Source organism: Elephantulus edwardii, unplaced genomic scaffold (assembly GCF_000299155.1).
Source record: "Elephantulus edwardii isolate Elephantulus edwardi_28Jun2011 unplaced genomic scaffold, EleEdw1.0 scaffold00001, whole genome shotgun sequence".
In the NCBI taxonomy this organism is placed as follows: Eukaryota; Metazoa; Chordata; class Mammalia; order Macroscelidea; family Macroscelididae; genus Elephantulus; species Elephantulus edwardii.
In genome coordinates, this window is record NW_006399751.1 from 22,050,825 (window position 1) to 22,062,819 (window position 11,995).

The 11,995-nt window shown below is 39.8% G+C and overlaps 1 protein-coding gene across 2 annotated transcripts in view; it reads right to left on the reverse strand.

Moving 5' to 3' along the window:
• MYO1B (myosin IB) overlaps positions 1–11,995 on the reverse strand; it is a 173,699-nt gene that overhangs the window by 90,437 nt on the left and 71,267 nt on the right. For both annotated transcript variants that reach the window (XM_006878750.1, XM_006878749.1), the window contains exons 4-5: positions 4,890–4,994; positions 1,379–1,425 (exon numbers count right to left, since the gene is read on the reverse strand). In XM_006878750.1, the coding sequence (XP_006878812.1) occupies positions 1,379–1,425; positions 4,890–4,994 (152 nt within the window). The remainder of the gene's footprint in view (positions 1–1,378; positions 1,426–4,889; positions 4,995–11,995) is intronic.

An 11,995-nucleotide genomic window follows, 5' to 3' on the forward strand; every position in this document is an offset into this window, starting at 1 on the left:
ACTAAATCTATTTGCAAACATTAAAATAAAAAAAGGTCTGTGTATAATTTGCAAACAGCTAAAATAAAATCTCCATCACATAATGAATGTTGATCCACTGGGATTAGTTCTCTGCCCACACTTCACTTCTAATTCTATTTATGTAATGAGATTAGCCATGTTACCACAACAGGAAAAGGCATGGATGAAATCAGTTATAAGGGGCTAACTAATATGATGGAAAAAATTCAGTCTTAGATTTAGGCACCTTAGCTTTCCACTCTCTAGCTTTCAAATTCTATCAAAATTATCTCCACTTGAATCATTCTCTTGCTTTGAGCAGTATGAGGAACTAAGGGTGGGGGATGGGGAAAGGGAAGGGGAAGAATAGGATCCTTCCCTCATAGCCAAAGTCAAAGTTATTGCCATGGAGTCTAAAAAGAGTGCCTCACAGTTGACCCTTTAAACTGTTTTGAGAAGCTATAAATGCACAAAGCAGGCTCTTGCCTCTGGTGGATCTGAACTGGCAGGAAGCATAACTCCCTAAAAACTACACCACCAGCATAAAAGATCATCAAACTGACTCCTCATGGGATAAGTCGCGCATACGTATTCTTTGAGGTGAGAAATTTACTTATTATAAATAATATTTTTTATAAAAGTCTATAGAATTGGTTAAACTATAGGAAAAAAGAGACCAATTTTAAAACATCACCATCACATATTTGCCCTAGCTGCCTCCCGGCAATGTCTGTCTTTTGTAAGGAGCAGAGGCATGAAGTCCATGCCAGAGATGGAGGGTGGGCTGGAGAGGTGGGTCAGGTCGTTTCCACCAGTGGACACTGCTCAACCCAACCACTCGAAGTATCAGTTCTCTTCCATTGCTACTATGTAGTCATGTATAATTCTACAAAATGCCAAGTCTTCTGATTTTACCTCTACCCATGCCATCATTTTTAGTTTCACTGAATAAAAACACTAGAAATCTAGAGAATTCTAATTTGACACATATTTCACAATTCTTTCACATAAGTAACTTAATTAAAATTCCCAAATACTGAAATTCAAGCATTTGAAGAATGGGGTCACCATGAGAGTGGACTCAACACCACCAACTACAACATTCTCAATTGCTTCATTTTTACTGCTTGCGGAATTTTATGGTAGGAAGATGTAACAGAAAGAAAGAAATGGCCTGTTGGTCCCAGAAGAATTAAAAAGAAAAATTCCAACAAGGACAGAAATAATCCTTATAGTACATCCAGTGTTCCAATAGAGATGAAGTTCTTATTTTAAAAGAGTGCATTAAGAAATATTATACATCTAAACATCTATTGGTTGTATAAACATACATAAGCTAAATATTAGTGTTAACACTTATGCTTCTACAAATACTTACAAATCTTGAGGAATTGTCATTCCTTACAGTTTTGGCATTTCCAAAAGCTAGGAAGAAAAAACAAAAAATGCATGGTTAAAACTAACAGAACTATAATTACAGGCAGACAGATAAAATAGAACATTTGATATCAATAAATTCTGGAAAATATAACTTGTACCAATGACCTTTCTGTCCAAAATACCCACAGAAATATACAGAAGTCTATATTTCCAGTTTCCAGTTCCTATAAGGTATTTTCAAAGTATCATTCCTGTGATTCATAAACTTTTTTCACAAATTGTCATCAACTTAATCTTGTCAAACTGAACACTTAGTAACTCTTTTATAAAACAGTGAACTTAGTGGCCAACAAGTAAGACTTCAATACCACTCTATCAATATTAACAGTTAGAGTGAATAAAGTTATTTCAAAGAATACATATATAATATTGCTAAACCATTTGTTTACAAAATTTGGTAAGGTTTCTAGATTATGGGGGAAAAAAAGACATAAACATTTAAATTTTTGTTTAATTTGAAACAAAGCCACATTAATGTAACTGGTTATAGAACTCTGAAACACATAAATAATTGAGAGATTTAGAAACTAGTTTTTACTTTTTTAAACATGCTACATTATATAGTAGTTTATGTCCTTTAGTTCTAAGTAAAACTTTCCAGAATAAAGAATATCAAATTGGCACATAATGCAGAATACAAGTTCTTCAGATCCTGGCAGCTTCTAGGAGAGAGACTCTCCCCTAGGGTTCCCTTTAAAATAAGGGTACACATGAATGACATGGTTGGCACTGCCCCAGGTCCGCACGACTCTCTAGTGTAACAATGGTAATATCACACATGGTCATTAGGTGAAAGGGTTGCTTCACGATGTTCTGCCTCACTAGGGGGCAAATGAACCTAGATCATGGTAGCTTATAACTAAACAGGCAAGCAAGATGGGTTTCATCAAGTCAGTTCTGAACCATGGCCACCCTGTGCCTGTCAGGACAGCACTATGCTCCACTGGGTTTTAAATGTCTGGTATTTTCTAGGATATCACCAACTCTTTCTTCCAAGGCATCTCTGGGTGGATTCAAACCTCCAACTTTTCAGTTAGCAAATAAGCATATGAACCTTTACACAGCTCAGGAACTGCTCTGTTCACCACCAGCGAAATAATTTTATATAATCCCTGCAACCTTGCTAATAATGGGGAGGGGTTACCAAGCAGTTACAAAAACCATGGCACTGTTAATGTTCTCCTAGGCTAGTACTTACTGTGTGGTGGGTGTGAACTTGTAAGGTGCCCACTTAGCTAATTTGCACAGCCCCAAAGTCCAGACTGGGATGCTCATGCATAAAGCACAGTTTATTGTGGCTTGAAGGTCAGGGGCAATCCAAAGAAAGACTTCAAAACAACTTCACTCAGGGCATCATTTGCAGACCATAAACCATCTTTTCATCCAACAAATCTGAGTTGCACATTACTCGACAACATTCCCAAACACTGAGGTCCTTTATCATGAGCCACAGAATAAAAAACAAGCATTCCATTATAGAACACTCGAGACACATTCCTCGATTGTTTTTTTAAGTTCATTGTTCAAAATGTTCATTTACAGTAGCAGCTCCAGTGAAAAAGTAAAGCATTCCCATAAAAGATAATGCATGCCCACGGTGGACATTTCTTCCATTTCCTGCACCAGAGCCTCATTTCAAATTCCACCAAATAAAGAGTCAGATTCTCATCGCAGATGCAAGCGCTAGCATTCCACGGCGCTGCTCCTTCAGATCACAGCATTCTTAGAATAAGCAGACACAGAAATACAGCGTACGTAGAGCAAACAACATAAAGGCAAACGACCAAAACCAAAGTCAACCAGCAGGACAATGAAATGATGATAAAGTGTTTTATAAAACAGCTCTTCTGTTACTGAAGGTTCTAAGAGGAAGAGATAGCAATAGTTACTCTGCTACTTAAGGAAACATAATAGATCATTTGGATTTGCTTCTTTCATTTTTATGACAATTGTTTCACTACCTGGGGAAGAATTTTGTGTAGTGTTTCTCTTGACAAAATGGGGAGACTGCAGCATGAAATGGTGTCTGGGGTCAGTGTGACAGCTCGGTATTCAGAAGTCCCCAAGGCCCATGGGAGGAAAAGGGAAGGAGACCCAGATGGTGCTGTCACTACCCTCTGTTGGAGGCTTGAGTTCACCCAAAAGATACCACAGAAGAAAAGATCTGAAAATCTATTTCTCACAAGTTAGACACTGAAAGTCCCTCAGGAGTACAGTTCTACCTTTTCAGAGAGAGTTACCATGAACTTGAATTTTCTTAATGACAACAGGCTAATCACAGACAATGGGATAGAGCTGTGTTCCCCCACAGTGAGGTGTGCCCCTACCACCCCCGGCAGCCAGGCTGTAATCTATGCTAAATATTACTCACCAATATTGTGAACAAGCAGTGACCGAAACTATTCCTCTAGCCAAGTCATTGTCATCCCAGAGTTATTTTGAGTCCCCAGCGAGCACTGGGCAATGTCCAGGGACATTTCTAATTGTCACAAATTGGGAGGAAGGATGCAAGGGACACCTAAGTGGGCAGAGCTAGAATGCTGCCCATTTTCCTACAAAACACTGGACGGCCCCCAAAACAAATAATTACCTAGCTCAAATGTCAACAGAGCCAAGCCTGAGAATCGCTGCTCTATCCCAACAGCTGTGCTGACAAGACAGCCAGCCTGGGCTCACTATCAATAGGGAAAGGATTTGATCTCTTGCTTCTGATGGACGGCTGGCTTACACTATCCCCTTGCGTAGTAAGAGGGCATTCTCTGGCCTTGTTTTTTTAGATGGCCAACTGAATCTAAAAATTCTGCAGTCGGGTAGGCTCCTTTCTGTGGCTCTGGGAAAAACTAGTCCTTGAGCGTTTCTCTGGCATGGCCTTGGTTTCCCTGACAATAGACATAAACAGCCCCGGGTTTCATCCTCGTGGTAATTCAGTGCTATTTCCTCAAGGCTCTCTCCCACTAAATTCTTCCCAGCCATCCAATCAAATACAAACATCAACGTCGTAATAATGACATCAACACTGAAAGCAAAAAAGAAAAACAATTATTCTAAGTGAGAAAGCTCCTCTAACATGGTCAATTGTTCATTCCCTTCAGTCTTTAAAGAGGAGTTTCTAGGATTCAGTTTCTTTGCTCTGCATAAATTGCCCCAAATTCTCTTCCTTCTTCTTCCCTTCACGCACCAAAAATTCCCATTGTTGTCAAGTCTGTTCTGACTCACAGCGACTCTACTGAATGGAGAGTAATCGCCCCATAGGGTGCCTGAGGTCTTGTGGAAACACTGCCTCATCTTTCCCCTGTGGAGCAGCTAGTAGTTCAAACTATTGCCTTTTTCCATTAGCATCTGAGTATTTTAACCACTATATCACTAGGGTGGCTTCCCAGGACTCAGATGCCCTGAAAATTAGATCTAATGCTTCAGTCATACAACTTAAGACATATAGAAAATCTTACCTTCCAGGACTGGGTTGGACTGCAGAAGCTGCTCTTTGACTTGGTTAACTTCTGCTCCTTTTCCACAAACAGCTGCTACGTAGGACATAACAAGCTTGCTGGCCTCTGTGGACAAAACCCATGCCGTGTTAGTAAATTAATCAGAATTTTTTTAAAATTGTGAACAAGTACTGGTAGGAGAAAGCAGTCTCACTAAAAGTTCTTTCTGGAGCAAATCATATTTCCAAAACCTTGTAAATACCAGTGTCTCTATTCCACCACGCCTCATTTTTCATCACAATAGAGGCTCTGCTTGAAATTTATCACTAGGCTGTTAAAGTAAGAAAGAAAAAAAAATCCAACTGCTGGGTAACATGACCAGCAAAATCTCAAGAGAACTATCTTCCTGAAGCAATTACTTACAGGCAATTACTATACAAATAAAATGATCCAATCTAAAATAAACAGGTAACTTGGATAGCTTTACCAAATGTATTTCAAAGTTTAAAAGAAATGCTTTTCCTCAAAAATGTTTTGTAAATTAAACTTGTTTGCCTACACCTGCACCAAACTAATGACTCCTTATCCTGGAGGAGTGCAACCAAAGTGTTTCTTAAAGGCAATGGCTGTAAAACTATGTCTCACATACTTGGTGCATGTTGTCAGGAGAGGCCTGTCCTAGGAAAAAGACATCATGAAAGCCAGAAGCTCCGAGATAACCTTCAAGGAGATGGACCAACACAGTGACTGTACCAATGGATTCAAAGATGTCAGAGATCATGAAGATAATGGTTTAAGAGTGTTCCCTTGATTTGAGCATGAAGCTGTCTTCTGATGTTCTATAACCAAGCCTCTCAGAGACCATTCAAGGACCAAGATGAGATGAGCTCAGACTTTCTTCAAAAAAGGCACCAGAAGCAGAGTTCATGGGCTTTACATCACTTGGCTGCTGAACTATATACAAACCCACAGTATCTGCTGGGATCTAAATATGAAAACGGAAAACAAAACTGGGAATAATTTTTATGGTTCATTTTAAAATCTATTTCAGTAAGTCAAATATCACTTTAAAATCTATTTCAAGAATAATGATTTTCAAGTTGTTTTTAAAAACCCACACAACTTTTATGTTCATATTTTTAAGTATCTTTGGGAATTCTATTTCTGGTAATTTAGCAATTCACTTTTTATAAACTGAGCTTAAGAATAATTTTCTCCCCATAAAGTCTTCATTGTCAAAAAGAGATGATTTTATACTCCCCTCCACCCCCATATAAATCTTGATTTTTAAATTTAAGCAGTTCATGGGATAGTCACGACTTTAGGAAAGGAAGAAACCAATAAAGATGTGTATTAAAGTCCAACATAGTTTAGGGGGAATGTTTTCATAATATTTTATCCTACTGGGAACAGGAAATAATAGTACTCTCAAGAGACTTTCTGTTTCACTTCCTTTTTGCTCCATCTGTGCCAAAGTTCAAATAAATTTGGATCTGTAGTCAAATATTTAGGTATTTATCCAAATCAAATCATTATGTAATAGCTCCTATTAATAACAAAAAACCTACCATACTATGGCTGTATTTCCAAGGAGCACAAGAATTGAGTATCATCCTCTATGCTACACAGTCTAGTTTTGGAATTATGGTTACTAGACTAAGGATCAAACAGGAGGAGATACCCCACTTGCTGAAAACTGAGGAGGACCTGAAGCGCTTGCTGCAGAAGGTCAAGGACTTTAGCCTTCAATATGGATGGAAGCTCAACATCAAGAAAAGAAAGATTCTCACCACTGGGCCGATTGGCAGCATCATGGATGGTGAAGAGACTGAGATTGTTAACAGCTTCAGTTTGCTTGGCTCTACAATCAACACTCTTGGTACCAGCAGCCAGGAAATTAAAAGATGAATTGCATTAGGAAAGTCTGCTGTCAGAGACCTCTCCAAAGTACTGAAGAGTAACAATGTCAGTCTGGAGACTAAGGTGTGCCTGATACAGGCCATGGTCTTTGCAATTACTTGCATCAGAGAACTGGACAATGACTAGGATGACAGAAGGAGAATTGATCCCTTTGAGCTGTGGTGCTGGAAAAGAGTATTGAATATACTATGGACTGCTAGGAAAACAAACAGGTTCATCCTAGAGAGGGGAAGACCAGGCTGCTCCTTGGAAGCAAGGATTCTGAAGCTTTGTCTGACATTCTTTGGACATGTTGCAAGAAGGGATCAAACCTTGGAGAGGGACGTCATCCTTGGGATGGTAGAGGGACAGCACAAGAGAGCAAGACCCTCAATGAGATCAATTTAGTGACTGGATGAATGGGTATAGGTGCGTCAGGGACAATTAGATTATCACAGGATTGAGCAGCATTTAGGGCTGTTGTACACAGGTTCTTTATGAGTCACAGGCAACTCAATGGCACATAACAACAGGCTAAGTATAAGAGAAACATGATGTGGCAATCACAATAAAAGGGTCATCAAAACCTTTATTTTTTCGTACAACTGAATACATCAATCAAACCTTTCTGGTAAGCCCACAGACAAAAAGCGGGTCTTTCATGGTATCACTATTATTTATTGTCACTGAGTTGGAACTTCAACAGCTGGTCTTCCATTGGTTTCCTGAGGCTGTAAATCACACGGGAGGAGAACGCTCATCTTTCTCTCATGGAGTCATTGGTGGATTCAGATTGTCAGAAAGGCACCATCTCTGGGTTACCACCAGAGCTCCATCCAAATTAATAAGTAGAAATAATATATCCAATATATTTATAAAAGAATGCTTTCAAAGAGCAGTGAATGAGTGAAAAAAAGGACAGAAACATTTTAATGAAAGTCATTAAGACTATATGTCATGAGTTGAATTTTGTGCTACAAAGTGTCATTAAGGTGGGCCACATTTCCCACCACTGTAGGACTACTTCCCATTTTGCATCTTGGTGTACTTCTCTTCCTTTCTTGTAAATGCTGTACACCCTGACCTCTGATTTCCGTTAACAAGGCAGGACTGAGTGGTATTAAAAGGATTACGTTACAATGCTTGTTACTAATGAGGCAGGAATAGGCTAAGATTCATCACCCTTATTTCTTCTATTTTACAAGAGATAAAAGGAGAGGGGAGCTAGGAGCTAGGGACCTCAGCATCACCAAAAAAGAAGAGCCAGGCGTAGAGCTCATCCTTTGAACTCAGGGCTCCTGCACCAAGAATGTCCTAGATCATGGGAAAGATTGGTGTCAAAACACAGGAGTAACCCAAAGGAATACTGGCTCCACAAATGCTAAAAGGAGAAAAATATCTTCCCTCAAAACCCACAGAAGGAGAAAGGCTTCCCCGGGGGCTGGTGTCTGCATTTGCACTTTTGGTCTCCTCAATTTGTTTGTTAATGCCATCCACTCATGGTATTTTGGTTACAGAAGCCCAAGATAACTAAATGAGTGGGCCATGGCTGGATTCAACTACTGTGTCACAGGGGAAAGGTGAGAAAATTGTTACTATTAGCTGATGTAGCTGATGTCTCATTGACCCTGAATCACAGCAGCTCTGCACACAAAGCAACAAAATGCTGCCAGTGCTGTCATCCCCATGATCACCTACGGGTCAAATCATTGTGATCTAGGAGGTATTTGTCCTTTGTTTTCAGAAGACCAGCACACCTCTTTGCCCTAAAGTACCACACCTGTGGATTAGCTAAGTAACTTCCTCAGGATTCTCTTCTTCTGGAAGCTCTCCTGGAACCTGTTCCGCATCACAGCAACATGAGTGTGATGGTTCAGGAAATGCTCTGGCTGGAAATCAAACGTGGATCTCCTATGTAGGAAATTCAAAGTGTTGTTGAGGCAGCGATAACTCACTGTAACCCTGTGAACAAGAGGTCGAAATCTTGCCCTATCCTGTGCCATCCTCTCAAACTCCAACACACTCGTGCCCATTGGTGCAGTCACTGTCTCAATTCATCACGTTGAGGGCCTCTCTTTTGTCGGCCCTCTACTTTTTCCCAGACTCTCTTGACAACATGTCCAAAAGTATGTGAGATGAAATCTCATCATCCTTTGCTGCAAAAAGCAACCTGATTTCACTTCCTCCAAGATAGTTACGTTTGTTCTTTTGGCAGTCCATAGGCTATTCAGCACTCTTCTCCAACACCACTGCTTAAACGCATCAATGCGTTATTTATTATCTTCTTTATTTAGTATCCAACTTTTACATGCATATGGAGCAACTGAAAATATCATAGCTTGAGACACTGTTACTTTGGTCTTTAAAATGGTATTTTTTTTTTCTTTAGCATGTTAAAGAGGTCCCAGGCAGATCAGTCCTATATAATACTTCAGATCTCCTACACAGAAGGTGACAATTCTACCACTGAACTACCAATGCCCTTGGCATGAACATAAGCAAGGTTGATGCTAAGTCTTTCTTACAGAGTTCTAATAAATGTATTCAAGAGTAAGAGGTATCTACACATACTTACAGGAACCTGCTAAATCACATACCATACATCACACTTCATATATACTCACATTTATACACACACATACTGGTATGCTTATGCGCCTCAACACCTCTCTTATCTATTACGTTAAGATACTCAAGTATTTCTAGAGACTGGTCTTACCTTGCTCTGATGACTCAGTAGTGTGATAGAATTAAGGATGTCTCCACCACTAAGGTTTGTGTGCAAGAAAAGAAGTATGCTGGCACTTTGAGGAATACAATAAAACTGCATACAACCTGCTTCTTAAAGAGGTAAGTGGGCTTCACAATTTCAGATAATTCATACAGAACGTGTGGATCTCGAGGATCTGTTCTCACATGGGGAAGAAACAAAGCAAAAGCTCACTATGTGCTGGCTGTGGCTTTGCCTTTGTTGCCCTGCTTCCATGTGAACATTTTCAGTGTTGTGAGACACTCATCAATGTTTGGGCTACGGTAAGTGAGTGGCATCCTTGTCACTGATGGAATCAGAGAACTACCAGGGGAGGAGTGCTACAAGGTCATCTGAAGGTCAGAACTGAAGGTTTTAAAAGTAAGAAAGGCTAGTCTAGCAGGCAGCTAAAGAGTTCTTAGAAACTGCGTATTTTAGAATGTTTTCATACGTCAAGAAGATTATCCAAAATTGGCTGGAGCAAAGCATTGACAGGGAACTGCAGGAAATTCAAGCTTGATTCAGAAGAACCTATGGAACCGGGACACTATGGAACACTGCTGACTTCAGAAAGATCATTGCTGAAAGATGTTTCCTTTCCTTGTGTCTTATTTACTATCCAAAGTAATTAAACTCTGGGAATCAGAACAAATTAGGGAGTCTACTGAGACGAAGACTTCCAGAATACGTTAATTGTGCGCCATGCAGAACCTGTGCATATACCAAGAAGCAGTTATTCAACAGAACAAAGGGATAGATACCGCACAGGTTAAAATCAGGAAAGGTATGTATCAGGTTGTATCCTTTCATCATAACTATTCAAACTATATGCTCAACAACTGATCTGAGAAGCTGCATGATGTGAACAAATTGCTATAGGCACATGACACAACCTTATTGCTGAAAAATGAAAAGAGCTTGATGAACTTACCTGGATAGTGAAAACACTACCCAAGACTCTAGTGTTCAGTATGGATTACAGCTCAACATAAGCAAAAATATGGACCAGCCCACATTATGATGTATGGAGAAAAGACTGGAGTTGTTAATGATTTCATTTAACTTAGCGCCACAAACAATACACATGGTGATAGCAGTCAAGAATGACATTATAGTAGACGAATGTTGCCAAAGACTTCACTAAAGTGTTAAAGAGGAAGATATCAGTTAAAAGACTAGGGCACACCTGACCCGAGCCATAGCATTGTCAATACTTCAGATACATGTAAAGTTGGACCATGAATTCAGAAGAGTAAGGAAAAGGTAATGCCTATGAACCATAACGCGGACAAGGAATACTGATTATTCTAAGGACAGCCAATAGAACAAATAAATCAATGCAGGGAGAAGAGCAGCCAGACACAAGGATGTAAGAATTTGCCTCACATGCTTTAGGCATATTATCAGGAAAAGCACTCCTTGGAAAGGTCATTATGGCTGAAAAGGTGGAGGGAGAAAAGGAGAGCAGAGCCGAGATGGACTGACAGTGCTACTATGACAAACGTGAGCACAGCAAAGGTGAGTCTGGCATGGCATCAGGCAACGCTTCCCTCTTACTGTCCCTAAATCACGACGGGTTGGAGACAAGTTGATGGCACCTAACAGCCTGTCAAGACCATATTCTCAGGTCCACAGATTTATCATGGGTACCTCAAAAAAAAAATGTAGTTACGATGGTTCCCTTATGTTCTGCTTCTCTGTCCACTGTTAGTGCTTGAATGGTTCTTCACAAATCATTTGTGTTCACGGTAGTAAATGGTGAGTTCACTGCCTAGAAATACTCAGGCACTTTTATGAGGCATGATGAAATTTTTATTTAGCGGAGCAGTCATGAATTAAACAGGACCCAGCGCACTCAAAGAGTTCATGCTCCTCCCCAAGTGCCCATGTTATACAACACCACAGCTTAAGATGAACTCCAAGTTTAAGACCAATAACGTCATCTTTTGCCAAAGGGGTTTATGACCTAGTTACACAAATTACTTCTTATAAAATAAGCCCTCCAATACCACATGGTGGTTCTGTGTAAGCTAGTAAGTTTCTTATTGAAAATAAGTAGTATAAGTAAACCATTGCCACTGAGTCAGTTCTGACTCGTAGCAAGCAACCTTGCAGGACACAGTAGAATTTCACCACTGGGTTCTTAAGAATATCTCTCTTTCCAGAAATAGACTCTTGGTTTGGTGGGTTTTGTTATTGTTGTTGTTGTTGTTGTTTTTAGTCTTCAGGTACCTGGAGTATTTGAACTGCCAACCTTCAGGTTAGCAGAAAAATTCCTTAACCACTGTGCCTCTAGTTTTTATTATTAGGAGCCAACAAGTTGACTATAATTCATAACAATCTAATGAAACACAGATCTGAACCATGACCTATCCTGTGCCATCTGTAAACTATACTGCATACTTCAAACCAGTTGCATCAAGTCAATTCAGATTTCGAACATCCCAATGTGGGTATCAGAGTAGAACTGTACTCCATG